The 18,066-nt window shown below is 46.5% G+C and overlaps 1 protein-coding gene across 2 annotated transcripts in view; it reads right to left on the minus strand.

Moving 5' to 3' along the window:
- Positions 1-18,066, minus strand: part of dlc (deltaC) — a 54,965-nt gene that overhangs the window by 22,965 nt on the left and 13,934 nt on the right. For both annotated transcript variants that reach the window (XM_036131519.1, XM_036131518.1), the window contains exons 6-7: positions 11,948-12,117; positions 9,448-9,664 (exon numbers count right to left, since the gene is read on the minus strand). In XM_036131519.1, coding sequence (XP_035987412.1) covers positions 9,448-9,664; positions 11,948-12,117 — 387 coding nt within the window. The remainder of the gene's footprint in view (positions 1-9,447; positions 9,665-11,947; positions 12,118-18,066) is intronic.

Below are 18,066 nucleotides of genomic sequence, written 5' to 3' on the forward strand. Positions count from 1 at the left end.
ACAGGGCGGCCATATTGGATTTAGTGGTTTCTTGGTGAAAGAGTTAGCTCTGTTAGCACGCTAGGCCTCCATGATAGACAACGTTGTTCTTCATCCGTTAGAGCGCAGAGGATCTCTCACTGCAGCAGCTGAAGGCGTAGAAGGAAAACCCCAAAGCAGAACGTTGTGCAGGCCAATCAGACGTGTCTCTGAGGCAACGACAGATCTAGGTGTGTCACGGCACGCAGCCTGCAGCCTGCAGCCTGCAGCCTGCTGTGGATGGCGGTCTGCTGCCTCAGTGGTCCTAGCAGAGACACTTTCACAGAATAAACCCGGGATAACAATTAAAAAGCCACCAGATGTGTCCGCCATGTGGATCTCACACTCTGTCCTAAGAACCCGACGACAGAAATCTATGCATCAAAATGAAAAGTGTATAAATTTAAACTAGGCTAAGGCAACGATGCGGTCTGCTGTGCTGCTCATGTAGCATGCTAGCACTTCAGAGCGACCAGCGAACGGCGAACGGCTGTTCTCTGAGGTCAGACATGAAGAGAGGAGCCACTCAGCTTCCTAAAACGCAGAGATGATCATTTCTGTCCAACATCTGGACTCAGGCTTGACCTTCATGCGTCTCTCAGTCTTTCCTCCTGGTCCAGGCTGTGCCGTCATTCAGCTGCTGCTAATATCTATCGTCACATACTCTGTTATACACAGAACAGAAGCTGACAGGATTTATTTAGATTTTGTTTGCACAGAGCACATTTAATTTAATCATTTTGAGACTCAGCAACTGTCTGTCAGGTATTTCTGGCTATAATGCATTTTTTACTTGTTGCTTGTAAGGGTTAGGCATTTATGAAAAGGCCACATTAGTATTATGATGCCATGAGTAACTTTGGAGGGTTACACATGATGGAAGTTGAAGCATTACGTCACTTTTAGCTTTTTTCTACATCTGCATTTAGCAGCAGGACAATTTAATGAAGAGTATGCAGAATATTCAGAGTTTTAATTTCACTACAGAAGAAACCACATAATCTCTGTAAGTAGGACCAGGGAGGGAAAATGTTGGCTAAATGAGTTACAAAATATCAGCATACAGGAAATGCAACTTTAAAGAGCCGCACCTACGAAGGAACTGAATGGAAATCTGTGAAATCTGTGAAACGTGCAGCGATAAGCAACATTCCACCAAAAGCAGCTAATGCTGAAACATTTAAGCGTAACAAAAACCCAACATGTCTGCATCTACAATGGGACAAATGCTTTTTCAGGTGGGAAAGGAGGCCCGGGGCCCGGGGCCCTGAAATGATTGAGCCGGCCCTGAGCACAGCGCACATTGCTGACCTCTGAGGTCGCTGGCTGTTTATTCTGGGATGTTGGTGATTATAACCAAATCAAGCTCAGCAATAAACTGAATTAAGTTGAGTATAAATGCAGGAGAAATGCAAATAATTCAGTGTTTTAATGGTTTTGTTGTTAGGAAATCTTTAGTATTTTACTGAACTTGAAACAATTTATTTTTACAACCAATTTCAGGTTAGCATCAACAGGTGAAATCAGACGTCGCGTTTATGTGACAGAGGAATAAATCGTGTTTTCAGAGACAGCACAGGATGATCATCATAACGTAACGATGCTGTTAATGCTGATTAAAACGTGATAATTGTGTCCCTGTCTGTGCAGCTTGCTGATGGTTGAGGATCCTAACCGGTACCAGAACAGAGGTTCTGATCTGGACTTTCCTCCTCAGCATCTGCAGCGCAGCAGTAAAGGAACATGTTTCTGTGATAAAGTGCTGGAAGAATGTGGAAAAGCAGCTTTTCTGCATCGTTCACATGAAGCTTTTTCTCTGGCTGCAGACGCTTCGCTGTAACCAAACCAAAAACTTCAGGTTCCTGATGGGATTTTAGGAACTGATAGAAAAATTAATTTTGATGCAAGGCAAATATTTCCATCCTCAGACTAAAATCTGAGCTGTGTAATAATTAACTAATGCAGGTTATCTATCCTCTCCTGTTTGTCTTTTTAACGGCTGTGCATGGATTTATGAAAACTAAATGCATGAACAAATGCATCTAAAGATATTATCAAGCATCTGATTAACTTTAATTAACTGCATGCAGGTCATGAGCCGCGTAGTTTGGAGAATGCAGGAGCTGATGAGATAAGGCGGGTCACCAGCGCGGACCTGCCTGGGCCACACTGAGCATGCTCTGCAGACGGGAAGGTATCTGAGAAATATTTGCAGATCTATGTGAGGGAGCCTGGCAGGAGGTGCTGATCCGTCCTGCTTCAGGTAGCTTCAGGTAACTCTGAGGATCTCTGCTGACACAAAGGTAAACAACCGCAGGTGAACTTTAACACGGTTCTGCTCCGGTTAACCCGCTCCGCCTCCTTAAACAGGCCGTTCCACCTTTAGCTCACTGCTTAAAGAACCGATCAGAACTTGGTCCACTTCACAGCTCAGAGGGTCAGAACAACGCCTGTGTTCAGTTCTAAGGAAGCAATGATGAACCAGAACCATTTCTTTATGTCTTTATGACGTCAGCCTAGATGCTGGCTGCTGGAGAACCCTTTAGAACCAACGTTAAAGTGGAACGTCTCCAGATTTCCATGTTTATCACTGATTTAGTGGCAGCAGGGGATCATTACAGCTACAGGTTATTCATGACTGGTTGAATTCATGTCTAACTGGCTGACATCAGAACCCAGAGCTGCTGCAGAACGTTACGCAAAAACGCCTGAAGCTACATGATGGACCCACAGAAAACCTGGAAGCATGAAGAAAAACAAGCAGAAGTGCCAGAAGGGCCAAACCGTGACTAAAAACTGAGCCGCTGAACGTCTTATCAGATGGAAAACGTCTAAACAAAGCTGCGTCTGCAGGTGCTTCTGTCCCTGGATCAGCTTCCTGATCTGCATCGACGTTCCTGACCACGATCTGCTGCTTTCAGCGCCACAACAACAACATGGCCGCCGTCAGGAACCAACGAACCCTCAGCTCTGAAGGATGGAGGCGTTCAGGTTCACAGCAAAAGCGTTAAACGGATCTGCAGCAGAAAGCAAACAGAAAACAGGTCTGATAGGATCTCTTCCTCCAGGCCCTGCAGGCAGGAGGCAGTTATTAAAGCTGCACAGACTACACCACCTTCAGCAGAGACCCTGACCTCTGACCTCTCTGTGCACCCCCAGCCTGAGCACCGCACTCCCCCGTGCTCCAACCAGGAGTCTGTTCTGCTCCTCTGGCTCCTGGAGGCAGCGAGTCTGAGCTCTGATGTTATTCCTGCATCATCATGTGATGAAGAGGAGGAGGCGGTTCCTGCCGTCACACACCTTTGCACCTTTCTCTGCAGCCTTTGCCACCTGCAGAGTTTACTGATGGAGTAGCTGAGCCGTTTCTGGATGATCCATGTTGGACCCGCTGTAGTTTCACTGCAAAAATAGACCTAAAAATAAGAATTTATTTCTAGAAATTAAAGTATTTTTCCTTGATTTGAGCAGATAAATAGGACGATTTGCCAATGGAATAAGATTTTTGCACTTAAAATAGGAACAATTCATCTCCATCACCTTATTTCAAGTGCAGGATTTCTAATTATCTTATTTTAGGGGTAAAAATACTCATTCCATTGGCAAATAATCTTATTTACCTGCTCAAATCAAGGGCAAATACATTCATTTCAAGAAAATTGTACTTATCTTTAGTTCTCTTTTTGCAGTGTTGTTCTCTCAGCTCTCAGTCCAGACTCTGTCACACCGGAGGATGAAGAGTCGTTGCTGTTTCACACCAATAGAGAACCGGCCAATCACAGGGCAGAAGAAAACCTCCTGAAGTTCAAACTGAGCATCAGAACAGGGAAGGAGTTCTAACGGACTTTAAACACAAGAAGATTGATGGAACCAGGCGGCTGGTCTGAGCATCTCAGAACCTGCTGATCTACTGGGATTTTCACCGACAACCTTCTCAGGTTCATGGTCTATGGAAGGAAAATGCGCAACAAGCAGCAGCTGTCTGGAGGAAAATGTCTCATTGATATCAGAGGAGAACGGGTCGACTGGTTCTGGATGGTGGACAGGAACCGGACCTCCAGTAACCACTGGTTCCAACCAAGACGTGTAGAACATCTCCTCTGAAGGCACAACATGTAAAACCGTGCAGCAGAACCAGGAACCAGGAACCGCTCCTGTCAGCCAAGAGCAGAAAACCAAAGCTACTACTCACCGAACCGGACCAGAACCGGACCAGAACCGGACCAGTACCGGTTGGACAAACGTTGCTGTTTAAGCTGCAACCTTCAGGTGGAGACATGAAGGACGAGGTGTGGTTCGGCTGCTAGGGTCTCATGGCGTGAAGATGAGACATCTAGCACTGTCAGGACTTTCCTCTGCTTCAGACACCATGTGGCCGTGTTGCATCATGGGAAACGTCTTCAAACGTCTTCTGTGTGGTACCAGTACCCAAGATGCCACACCCCACAGACCTCAGCAGCTACAGGCTGGTACCACCAACACCTGATGGAGACCCTGGAGAGGCTGGTCCTCAACCATCGTCACTGGATCGTCTGCAGTCCTCCTACCAGCCTGGCATCAGGGTGGATGGTACCATCATCTACCTGCTGCACCGGGTTCTGGTCCATCTGGAGAACCCTGGCAGCACCGTCAGGATCAGGTTCTCTGGTTTCTCCAGAGCGTTCAGCACCATCCAACCAGAACTCCTGAAGGACCAGCTGGAGCGGTCAGGACCTCCACCTGTCCCAGAGGATCCTGGATCACCTCACTGGTCGACCCAGTATGTGAGACCCAGAGCTGTGGTTCTGATAGGCTGGTCTGCAGTAGGAGCACCACAGGGAGCTGTGCTGGTACCAGTTCTGTTCAGCCTCCACCCTGCAGACTTCTCCATCAGCTCTCCAGGCTGCTGCCTGCAGACGTTCTCTGCTGCATCCCAGACGCTCTAAGCAGCGCCTCCACAGATCCTTCCTCCCAGCTGCTGCTGGACTTTAGAACCTCTGCAGAACCTCTGCAGAACCTCTGCAGAACCTCTGCTGCTCCTACAGACTGAATCAGTTTCATCCTGCTGATGGTTGCTGCGGTTCTGATCCGATTAGGAATCATTTACAGTCTCTCAGGTGCTGATGTCCATTTGGAGACGCTTTAGCCGCTCTGACAAGCTGCTGTCTTTGTCCTGAACACCAGAATATGCTGAATATCCGCCTCAGAGGGACGACCTCCAACAGGCTATGTGAGATTTAGGATCGCTGCTGTAAAGTACATAATGTGCATCAGGCAAACTTATGAGCTGACATGGAGGTGACAGCTCAACCATAACTTGATTAACTTCAGTCTGTGAGTGTTTTCTATAATTCCCCCTCCACCCAGGTGGACAACACACTGAGACATGACGCGTTAGCATGAGGTTTAACCCAGCAGCTGCTGCTGTTGTGGCAGGAGACATTAATGGCTGTGAAATGAAGAAGATAATAGCCAAACGCCACCAGTTGGTGAGCCTTTCCTCCAGAGGGAGTCAGTAACACCAAAAGGCCTAAAACTTTGGAGGATCTGCCCGCCTGGCCGTCCTGCAGCGGCCCGGTCACATCTCCCAGCTGAAGGCCTGACCAATCACAGCCAGGACTCAGCAACACCAGCGCTGCAGGATCTATGAGATGATCAGCTCCATAGACTGCTGCTCCTCTGTCCATTCCCTTCCTGGACAACTCGTCTGTCCCCCAAATCCCTGGTTCAATGCAAAATGGTTCACTTTTTACGTCTGGAGACTCTATGGAGTATAAAATGTCCCCATATTACCTCTATAAGGAGAGCAAAAGGGTCAAGAACTTTGTGCTACGACACAAACAACACGCACCATGAGAAGTCTGGATACAGGCCATCAGACTGTTCATGGGAGGAGAACCAAGACACGTGCTTAGGACCCCAACATGCCAGATAGTTCATCAGTTCATCTGATATCAGTTCATCCGTTCATCAGTTCATCTGTTATCAGTTCATCAGACTGAATTGCATCGGCAGTAAAGCCTCTGTAATCCAGAGGAAACTGCGCTTTGGTTCTGTGGACCCTCAACATCATCAACCCAGGCGAGGCTGCTGGAGCTGATGGAGCGTCACCCAGAACCCTGAAGACTTGACCTGAGCAGTTAGCAAACAAACAGCTCCAAGGATCTTCAGAGCGTTCATCATTGTGCCGCTCATACTCATCCTGAACGAGGCTTGTGGTTCCCGCATCAGCGGCTGTGGAGTATTTAGAGACGACAAGATCCTGGGCTTCATCCGGGGAGGGGACGGGGGAGAAGAATCGTCCCGTATGGACAGGGCGAGGACTTTGTCCTGGACAGACAAGAGGAGTGGACTCTAGGAGGAGACCTTCCCCCTCTGAGGGGGAACTGAGGTAGATCTTCCTCTGCCTGCAGCTCTCCTACCGCCTGACCAGAGCTCAGCCTCCGAAGGTTCTGGGTTCTGTAACAGAACCACCACAGCTGGAGTGGCAGGAACGTCTGACCGTGCAGCGACACAACGGCCAGGAGCTTTTCTGCCTGAGGAGCATCAGACGGAGAACAGTTAACCTGCTCCTGTTCCACGTTTAGGATTCACAGGTTCTTCAGGTCAGAACCTGTGAATCCTAAACAGATCCCAGATCAGCCTGGAGGAACATCTAAATGTAGTCTGGAACAAGAACTAGAGGTGGAACTGTTTGAGTTAATCTAGAAAACAGCATTATATTTATCACCAAACATGGTGCAGCTGAAATTAATCGCACGCAGAAGCTGAAACATTTTAACAACTCCGTCTGTGGAGGAGCCGATTTCACATGAATTCATTCATTCATCGTTAGTTTCACTGTTCATTTAGTGAATAGACTGACTCATTCAGAATTCATTCATTCATCGTTAGTTTCACTGTTCATTTAGTGAATAGACTGACTCATTCAGACTGATTCCTTCACTGAAACTCTGCTGCTGCTGCCACAGTGTGAAAGAACCTAGAAAATCAGTTTTATAGGTTGGCTATTGGGTCTTTGCCCTGATTGGTTAGATCTGCTGGCAGTCAGCTCCTGTCTGCTGTGGATCACTTCTGGTTCTGAGGAACCTGCTTCCTCTGGACCTGAGCCGGTCCTCACACGCAGACCACATCCACACAGATCCACACACATCCAACCAGAGTCTGAAGGGTCATTTCCTCTGACTCTACGCGTCCAGCAGCATCACAGCTGATCTCTGTGTTTACCTTCCTGCGTCATGATGAGGTCGTAATGCTCAACACGCCATAATAAGTCTGATGGTTCGTTTTTTAACGTTTATTTCAGCAGGTGTGGCGACACTTCCGCCTGTTATTGCTTCTGTAAACAGAGCGCTGCTGCATGACGTCTAGTTTAGCATCAAGACCTGCCGTGAGAAATTAATAAATGAAAATACCGTCACTAATACCATGAATTCTGGTTCTGAAGAACCAGCAGAGACCGGACCTCCTACAGAGTCCAGCCTTCCCCAGGAGCTGCTGCTCATCTTCTCCTTCATCATTCAGTCTGTGTTCCTCCATCACTGAGAGGTTTGGATCATCAGAACAGAACCGGTCCACAGAACAGAACCGGTCTACAGAACAGAACCGGTCCACAGAACAGAACCGGTCCAAACTGCATCCACCAACCAGGTCTGCAGAGAGGACCATCAGGCTGAGCTTCCCTCCATCCAGAACCTGAACAGGTCCAGAACCAGGAGAAGGTCCGCTAACATCTCTGCAGAGCCACACATCCTGGACACCACCTGGTTAGACTTTCACCTCCAGGTGGCGCTGCAGAGAGACCAGCCTCCGTGGAGACAGGTTCTGCCCCCAGGTTCTGGTTCTGATGGACCTGATCAGCCAGAGTAGTCATCTACTCTGCTGGGAGCATAAACCAGCAGGTCTGCATTTCCACAGCCTCATCTTAGAAAAACACGACAGCAGCGTTTATGTAAATGTAGCCGTTATATTTAGTTATATTTATCTGATGCTTTAACCGCGGCTACTGGTCTGAATTATTCACACATTCATTCATCCATCTATCAATTCATCCATCATTCATTATTCATCCATCCATCCATCATCCATCCATCCATCCATCCATCCATCCATCATCCATTATTCATCCATCCATCCATCCATCATCCATTATTCATCCATCCATCCATCATCCATTATTCATCCATCCATCCATCCATCCATCCATCATCATCAACCCATCCATCCATCATCATCCATCATCAATCATCCATTCATCATCCATCATCCATCATCCATCATCCAATCATGGCCAACTAAACTGATTCTGGTTCCTTTTTTCCTCCTAAAGCTTTAGAAGCTCAGAGCATCAGAAGAAGCTGAAGCTGTTCATGTTCCATGTTCAGGATTCATGTCACCATTAATGCTCTGAATGTGTTAAACAGTTTCATGATAAAGAAAACCCATAAAGATTATCATCAATTCAAAAGTAAGTTCATCACAAAACCTGAGAGATTCTGGCTATTCAAACTAATTACACAAAGATGTCATATTTTAACATATTTATGTTTAGAAAAGCTGATTTAGCCATTCACTCATTCAGTTAAAAACACAACTATGTGAAAATATAGAGCAGAATTCACTGTCCGTGTATTAAATACGTGTTACAGACACAATTCATTGATTCACTGATTGAAACTCTGTAGTTGCCGACATATTTCATCACCTGCGGCGTCCCTCTGGGCTCAGTCCTCGGCTCACTGTTTATGTAACTCCAGCAGAATTTTGTTTATTATAATAAACTTATTAATATAATTTTAATTATTGTTTATTTGTATTAATATTATTGCCTTATGTATAATTTTTGTTATCAGAAGCACTCCGCGGTGTGATTCCCTCGTCCAGACGTCCAGCAGCAGCTCGGTCTCTGGCTTCCTGTCCATCCGGGTCTGGGCTGCTGATCCGTTTCCTGTGGTTCCTTCAGCTGGAGATGAACAACGCTGCACAACTTACCTGCTTTTGTTTGGTTCCCTTTTGTATTTAGCATCCAGTTATTTATGGTCATTTATGAGAGTGGTAACGTACGCTAACGAGCGCATGAGAGGTCTGAATTACCTGGATCTGGATCTTTCAGAGTCCCAAAGAGGTTATTAGATTTTAAAAGTGACACGTTTGCCTGAATTTAGGCTAAAATAATTTAAGTGGTGCAGCTTTTCCACCCTTTGTGATTAAAATCTCCCTCGTTGTTTCACTGACTCTCTGTGAGAACAGCACATCACTCAGGTTCCTGATCATTTTGGGTTTCTATGATTTGCTCTAACTGAACCAGCCTAGCAAACACGGAGGACCCTGCAGTTATTTCTGTCTGCTCTGAAGCGGACGGCTAAATCTGAGCATTTTGACAGAAGAAGAAGTTACGGTGTGTTTGTTGGAGGTGTGGCTCGGCTCCGGCGGCGCGGTGAAGGAGGATTGTACCGTTAGCGCAGGGGCTGCTGCTGCATCGGTCCATCCGCTTCTCGCAGTTGGAGCCGGTGAAGCCGGCCGGGCAGCGGCAGCTGTAGCCGCCGGTGTCGGCCTCCTGGCAGGTTCCCCCGTTGAAGCACGGCCCGTCTGCGCACCTCATGGCGCTGATCTGGCACTCGGTCCCGTAGAAGCCCTGAGGGCAGGCGCAGGAATAACCGTTCAACAAGTCCTGCAGGCAAGATGGAGGAGAGACACCGTGAGGCTGACAGAACCGTGGGAACGTCCTGCTGGTTCCAGGTCAGGGCTTCAGCCTGTCTGACAGCACATTTCACCTAAAAACACCAGAACCAGATGAAGTTCTGGTTCTGGTCACCGTCTGCCTAAGAACTGGGCTGCACACATGCAGGAGGGACCAGCAGGCTTCCTGGACTTGGGTTCTGAATAACCGCAGTGAAACAGAACCAACTGGACCCGTCCCTGTTTGGAAACAGCAGAATCTATATTCCCACATGGGAAACATGTCACTAGGGGGAAGAGGAGGGAAACAGAACCCAACAGAACCCAACAGAACCCAACCGGACCCAACGGCCGTGACCTGCATGCTGCTAATTTTGTGTACCGAGTCAATCACTAACAGGTTCTGCAAGAAGCCGACCCGAATACTTAGAAGCAACACTGGAACCACGTAGGATAGATTAATGAAAGCACGGTGGTTCCACAGCGGTTCTGTTTGGGTCTGTTGTGAAGTACGGTGGTTCTGGTACCATGATACGATGGCGTGAGCCCCGTTTATCACACTGCAGCCGTCATGGCTCAGCCTGGAGACCTCAGAATAGTCCAAGAGGTTCTGTTGCCTGACGCTGAAGACGTGAGACGACCTGAACGGGTTCTTCAGCTAGATAACGGGTCCAAAGACACCAGCAGCAGAATTCTAGTCCGGAACATTCCGGAGCGGCTGGATGTCCGGACCTTCAAAGGAGTGGCATCAAACATGCTGAACAAGCGGTTCTGCCCTGGATCAGAAGCTAGTGGACCCCATGAGAGGCGGGTCCAATAAACGGTTCTGAAAAAGCTAAAAGCTCCAACATTTCTGCAGTAACAGCTGGAGTTCTGGAGAGTTTGGTTCCCTTCTTATCGGGTCTATCAGAACACGCTGAACAGCTGGACCCACACTGGGACAGCAGAACCAAACGCTGCAGAACTGTTGCTTCCTAAGAACCCCTCAGAGTTCTGTTGTGGTTCTGTGGCAGTAAAACTACGACTTTTCTAAATATCACCCATAAAACTTTATATAAGGATAAAAACGTGGAGACCATCTCTGCAGAGAACCGATCCCAGAACCTCATCCTTCACTGAAGATGTTCTGGTTCCAGAACCTCATCCTTCATGGAACATGTTCTGGAACCGGAACCTCATCCTTCATGGAACATGTTCTGGAACCGGAACCTCATCCTTCATGGAACATGTTCTGGAACCAGAACCTCATCCTTCATGGAACATGTTCTGGAACCGGAACCTCATCCTTCATGGAACATGTTCTGGAATCAGAACCTCATCCTTGATGGAACATGTTCTGGAACCGGAACATCATCCTTCATGGAACATGTTCTGGAATCAGAACCTCATCCTTCATGGAAGATGTTCTGGAATCAGAACCTCATCCTTCATGGAAGATGTTCTGGAATCAGAACCTCATCCTTCATGGAACATGTTCTGGAATCAGAACCTCATCCTTCATGGAAGATGTTCTGGAACCGGAACCTCATCCTTCATGGAACTTGTTCTGGAATCAGAACCTCATCCTTCATGGAAGATGTTCTGGAATCAGAACCTCATCCTTCATGGAACATGTTCTGGAATCAGAACCTCATCCTTCATGGAAGATGTTCTGGAATCAGAACCTCATCCTTCATGGAATATGTTCTGGAACCAGAACCTCATCCTTCATGGAACATGTTCTGGAACCGGAACCTTATTCTTCATGGAAGATGTTCTGGAACCGGAACCTCATCCTTCATGGAAGATGTTCTGGAACCAGAACCTCATCCTTCATGTAAGATGGTCTGGAACCAGAACCTCATCCTTCATGGAAGAGGTTCTGGAATCAGAACCTCATCCTTCATGGAAGATGTTCTGGAACCAGAACCTCATCCTTCATGGAACATGTTCTGGAACCGGAACCTCATCCTTCATGGAACATGTTCTGGAACCGGAACCTCATCCTTCATGGAAGATGTTCTGGAATGAGAACCTCATCCTTCATGGAACATGTTCTGGAACCGGAACCTCATCCTTCATGGAAGATGTTCTGGAACCGGAACCTCATCCTTCATGGAAGATGTTCTGGGTTTTCCTGAAGGACAGAACCTGCAGACGCAGATCCGATCCGGCATCAGCTGCAGGAACAGAACCAGAACCACAGGACTCCAGGGACCAGCTGGGACTTCGGGCTGACCAGTGTGTCTGTGTGCAAACAGAACCGGGCGGATCGGCTGCGGTTCTGGTGACGTACTTTGCAGCTTCCTCCGTTCCTGCAGGGGTTGCTGTCGCACTCGTTGGTCTCCACCTCGCAGTTCATGCCGGAGAACCCGGGCCGGCAGGCGCAGGTGTAGCTTCCCTCGCCGGTGTTGGTGCAGGAGGCCCGGTTCTGGCACGGCCGGTGGTTGGTGCAGTAGTTCAGGTCTGAGACGGAGCAGAGAACCGCAGGCGTTAATAAAAGCACCACGCAGAACCTGAAGCCTCCGTCTGCAGGTTCTGTTCCCTGGCTCAGGAGAAAGGGAGGAGAGTTAATGGAACATAAATTATCACGTGTGAGGATTGCTGAGTTCTAACAAGAACCAACACAGAGAACCTGAACTAATGCGTCAAACGTTCTCCGAGTCGTTTGTGTTTCATTTATTAACCAGCGTTGGACAGGAAGCAGCGCAGGTCTGTTAGTCCCTTTTCTGGTCCGGTTCCCTTGGTTCTGGTGTTCAGAGCCGGTTCCTGATTAGGTGCTGGCAGACGTTCTTGGTTCCGTTCCATGTTCTGATCCAGCTGCAGCTAAAACCGGACCTTTAATTAAATTCTCCACAGACACGGTTCCCTGAAGGTTGTTCCACCATGAACTCATCAGTTCGGTGCTCCATAAACAACAGCACAACCAGAACCAGAACCAGAACAGAGTTCTGCTCATCGTCCGGGAGATAAAACCCAACAGCCAGAACCGTCTGAACTGGTCCAGCTCGATGGTTCTCCAGGCTTTGAGGACATCTTCAGGGTTTTTTCTTTGGACTGTCAGGCCGGTACCACTGATGGGTCTTACTCCGACCTCTGAGTCATTCGGGTCGGCACATGAAACCTAGAGAAGAACCTGCTCCGATTGGACCTTTAGGGTCTGTGGTACCAGACCAAGCAGAACGGCCTCCAACGAGCCGTCAGCAGAACATCTGAAGGACATCTGAAGGACGCGGCACCTCTCAGGTCCAAAGTGGACCTCAGAACCAGCTGTTTCTGGTTCTGTAGAAACAAAGGCCGTTTCCCCGGGGAACTGAACATCAGACCATTTATAGACAGAAGTTCTGACCCGGTTCCAGACTGGATGTATAAACAGCAGCAGATTAATGACAGTGATTAGAAACCAGCTCCAGAAGGTCCAAACAGGAAGTCACACCTTCTGTCAATTAGAACGACGGCAGACTGAACAGAACCAAGAAGGTCCAAACAGGAAGCTGGTGCTGCGCTTCCTTTGTTTAAAGCTGCTGGTCCTGAGCTGATGAGGTCTTCTGAGTCGGGGAGGAGATGCTGGACCTCCATGACTGACGGCAGCTCAGTTCTGAAGTTTCATCAGAACCACGAAGTTCTGGGTTCAGAGACATTCACAAGGTCAGAGGTCACCGAGCTGTGCAGATGTCCTGAATCAGCCGTCAGGTTTTCCTGTAATCTCTTAAAGTCTCAGGGAACGTTTTACTCATTTTATTCCTGGTTCTGGTTCTGGTTCTTGGTGCCGTTCGGATGAACTGGACGCAGATCCACATCCTGCAGAAAGTCGCCAAAAGAAGCAGGAAACAAACAAAGAGACGTGAACAGGAAGTGAAAAGCAGCTCTGCTTGGTCAAAGGTCCAATGCGGTACCGCGCACGTGACGTCACCGTCTCAAGAGCAACGCCCCTTTTGCCGCTTAGGTAGGGCATACAGGAGAGAACGCATACAGGAGAGAACGCATACAGGAGAGAACGCATACAGGAGAGAACGCATACAGGAGAGAACGCACGGATAACAGATATGACCGACTTTACAGCCGTTAAACTTTCCCAAGACGATGTCCCAGGCACACGGATTACTGGTCGCACTGTGGAAGAACACACCAACCTTCAGCTCAAACGATGGCTTGAGTGTCGAGGGTTTAAAAAGACTGGAAAACTGGCCGAGTTGATGAACGGTAAGCTTTGTTTTTTTTTTTCCTGCGCGGCGATCATGGCAGCGTCGGCCGTTTTTTTTTTGTTGTTGTTGTTTGCAATCACCGTCCAGGAATGGGTATATGTTTAATGTTTGTCTCATTTGAAATGTTTTTGAGTAAGCCTGGTAGCAGGCTATCATGTTAGCGCCTGCTACCATGATAGCCTATATGCTGTCATGGTAGCAGGCGCTACTTTATTAACATGTCGGCCACCAAAATACTCTTACCTTGACTTGATGTCGCTGGAATTGGGTCAGGATGTTCTTCGGTTGTGCCCTTTCCTCCGACAAAATGCTTGCTACATATGTACGTGAATTTGGTAACTTTTTCCGGGTTGAACTGTTGTGTAGGCCGACCGCCCCGGTCCCAGCGTATACATTTCTCCTTGGCAGTCTTGAAGAAAACATCCTTCATATGCGGCCGATCAGCGTAACTCGAGTCGCTGTTGCACGTTCCATAGCAACAATGTTTAAAAACCATGGTCTTAGATTTGGAAAAAGCAGTCGTTTACCGAGTAAAACCAAGGCTAACGCACGTCTCTTTTACAGCGACACAGCGGCGGACTATGCAAGCATGCCCTACTGCGTACCACGTGATGTGACGTCATCGTGACGTTGTGTTTCTAAAAATAGCTCGCGCGCGGTACCCCATTAAACCTTCTGGTCTAAACCGGGCCAGTGAGCGGCACCAGCTGGACCAGACCAGAACCACACAGTAGTCCAATGACAGGGAAGGTGAGACCCCGCTGTCCTCTGGACTGGATCCAGTCCACTAACCCACTGCAGGTCGGTTCTGGTTCGTCTCAGGTTCTGTTTGTCCTCAGCCCAGGTAAGACGTGTCGGACCCGTCTGAGGTCAGTGGCGCTGATCCGGCTTCTGATCCGGCTTCTGTCTCCACCAACATCTCAGATGCATTTTTCTTGACCGTACTCTCCAGGCTGCAGTTCTCCCTGCAGCTGCTGCACTTTTTCCTTCCACTCAACTTTCTAAGACAATGCTTGGATCCAGCAGCTCCGTTAGGATTCCAGTCCATACTTTCCATCCCGTTTATCACTTATTATTTACTGTGGTCTTTTTATTGGACTTAACATTCAATAAACATGAAAATCCAAAGCATAAATTTCCAATTAGAACCCATTAATGTTCTAATTCCTGGAGAACAACATGCAGAGATCTTCTGCAGACGTCACTCCTGGGTTTACCTCACAGAGTTAAAATTTAGGCCTTCATGAGGAACTCTTTGCTTCAGCCATGGTGACAATGATGAGGATTTAAAATACAAAACCAACCGCTGTGAAACAGTTTTTAGGTTAGATATTAGATATTTAGCAGATATCTGTGCCGTTGTGGCAGAGCTGATCCAGTGGCTGCTGCTCTCTGCTTCCCCTTCCTTCACTTTTTGATCCAACAACCTTTTAGAAAATAAAACTTAACTCATGGCGGGCCTTAAAACTAATGCTGTCGCTCTTTAGTTCAACTTTTCCTGGACTTTCTCAGCAAAGACCTTCTGGTTTTTCCTCAGCCAATCAGGGACCAGCAGTCTGTCACATGATGGCAACAGGCAGAACCAGGTAAGGACCACTGAGCTATATAATACACTGGAGTGCTGATTTTGCCAAAAAACTGAAGTCACTGGCGGCCATCTTGCTACTCCCTACTCTCACAGAATCCCACAGGATTTGGTTGCAACAACAAGCAGTTTTCTGGCTGAGTGAAAACGTTTCACAGGTAATTCTACAGTCAGTGGATGTACTAACACTATCAACTACTAGGAAATTAGGTGCTGAAATATTTTACATGTTATTCATATTAAATATATATATATATATATATATATATATATATATATATATATATATATATACACACATATGTAAATATGTTTTTGTATATTACATGTTATTCATATTAAATATATATATATATTATATATATATATATATATATATATATATATATATATATATATATATATATATATATATATATATATATATGTATATATGTATATATATATGTATACACATATGTAAATATATGTTTTTGTATATTGTTATGTATATATTTATAAATGTTAAACATATATATTTAAATGAATTAAATGCAAAATATTTCATCACATGACTTTCTCAGTACTTCATATTTTTAGAACATAACATAAAACTATATGGCATTTGACATTTTAAAAGTTTTAAGCCCCCCTGAACATGAGAAAATCCTCGTTATTCGATGCTGTAGCGCACATATTCCCTAGTTACTGAGGGGAAATAGGGAGTACCAATATGGCGGCTGGTGGCTTCAAAGCGACTCGTTCAAACAGACGGTGATTAGCACTCCAGTGTATTATATAGCTCAGTGGTAAGGACCGGTTCTGGAACCTGGACCAGAGCTCAGGGCATTTACATTTCTAACCTCCTATAAAAAAACAGCTTTAAACTCAGGAATGCAGCATCTTCATCCAAAACAGGAAATAAAGGCTGTTTATAAAGCTTCATATTTTAGGTGGTTTTACAATAATAATCATTTTATTTAGGGGCGCCTGTCTAAAACTTAAACTAACCTGGCAGAGAAGAAAAAATAAATAAACAAACAATAAAACAATTAAAAAAGCAAGTCAGTAAACCAGCTTTGTCAACAGTTAAAATCTGTTTAAAGCGAATAAACTAGTTTGAACAGGTGAGTTTTTGTGAATAAGAGAATCAACATTCCTGCTGACTGGAGGAAGTGATCAGCAGAGCGACTGAAGGCGGGAAGACGGCCAGAGGAACCAGGTGAGCGTCAGACAGATCTCAGAGAACCGGCGTTCTCCTGAGGGATTAATGACCGCAGAGATTACAGCAATCAGCCCGGGAGGAAATAAAGGATCACAGCAGCATGCTGACGATGAAGATGAAGATGAAGATGATATAATAAAATCAGCCTGAAGTTAGAGAGTTCTGCCAAGAACGACACGCAGACTCTCTGCCTGAGGAACGGAGGAATTATCGATATTAAGGCAGAAACTGGGCCAACGAGTAAGACTTCTGCTTTCTCACTCTGAAGTGAAGAATTAGAGGAGAACAATGATCTAAACTCCCTGAGACGGTCCAGAATGGAGGATGAAGGCAGGAATTGTTAGGAGGAAAGGTAGAGCGTGGTGTCGTCTGCGTAAAAATGAAAACTGATGTCCTGATGCATCTCAATACTCCAGGTAGAAAAATCCAGAACGTTGAGCCGGTCTTCTGGATAAGTTCTTCTGGAATGAAATGATAATAACTGGTATTATATGTGCAGAATAAGTGGCCAACAGGGAGAATGTAGGTAATTAATAAAAGGGCCTGACACGGAGCCCTGAGGCACACCGGCAGAAACAAACGGATCGTCTTTCTCCTGCAGGCAGACATCCTGATGTCAACGGTTTGGTTCCTAAACGCCAGAATGATCCGACAGCGCCGACCGGCACAGAACCAGGACCAAGCAGGACCAAGCAGGACCAACCAGGACCAACCAGGACCAAGCAGGACCAACCAGGACCAAGCAGGACCAACCAGGACCAACCAAGACCAACCAGGACCAACCAGGACCAAGCAGGACCAAGCAGCCACCATTAAAAAGCCCAGCAGTGTTTAGAAATCCTGCTTCTACGCTTCAGATGGAACCACATCTACATCTACATCTGCACCAAGCGGTATCCTAACTCTGGACTTCTTCTACTCTGGACCTACAAATTAATGCAACCATCAACATCATTGTACTTTATTTATGGAGATAAGCAGTAAGAAGCATTAAATCTCACACATAATTCATTTAAATATTTTAGATCTATTTATGTTGGTCCTGTTCCTTGTTTGGACCAGTTGACCCATATAATTAAATATAATCCTGGTAGATCTGATGCACAGGAGGCCAGGAACCACGTTTCCTCAGTAAACCATGAGCAGAAATCATCAGTTATTAAAGCAGATTAAAAACGTGACCCTGAGGTCAGAAGTGACGCGTAATCGGCACCAAGCAGACGTCCGTCATTTACTACATAATATTAGAACAAAGATGAAAGACATGAGCTCCTCTCAGTTTTCCTTGGTTCTCTCTGCATTCAGGCCGATTAAAAGTGAAACTGACGTGATTTTAACTCCTGACCTGCATAAACATCATGGAATGAACACAGTGGGACCTCTGGATCCATCTAGGCTGAAATCAAGCGTTGATCTAAGTG

Source organism: Fundulus heteroclitus, unplaced genomic scaffold (genome assembly GCF_011125445.2).
Source record: "Fundulus heteroclitus isolate FHET01 unplaced genomic scaffold, MU-UCD_Fhet_4.1 scaffold_44, whole genome shotgun sequence".
Taxonomy (NCBI): Eukaryota; Metazoa; Chordata; class Actinopteri; order Cyprinodontiformes; family Fundulidae; genus Fundulus; species Fundulus heteroclitus.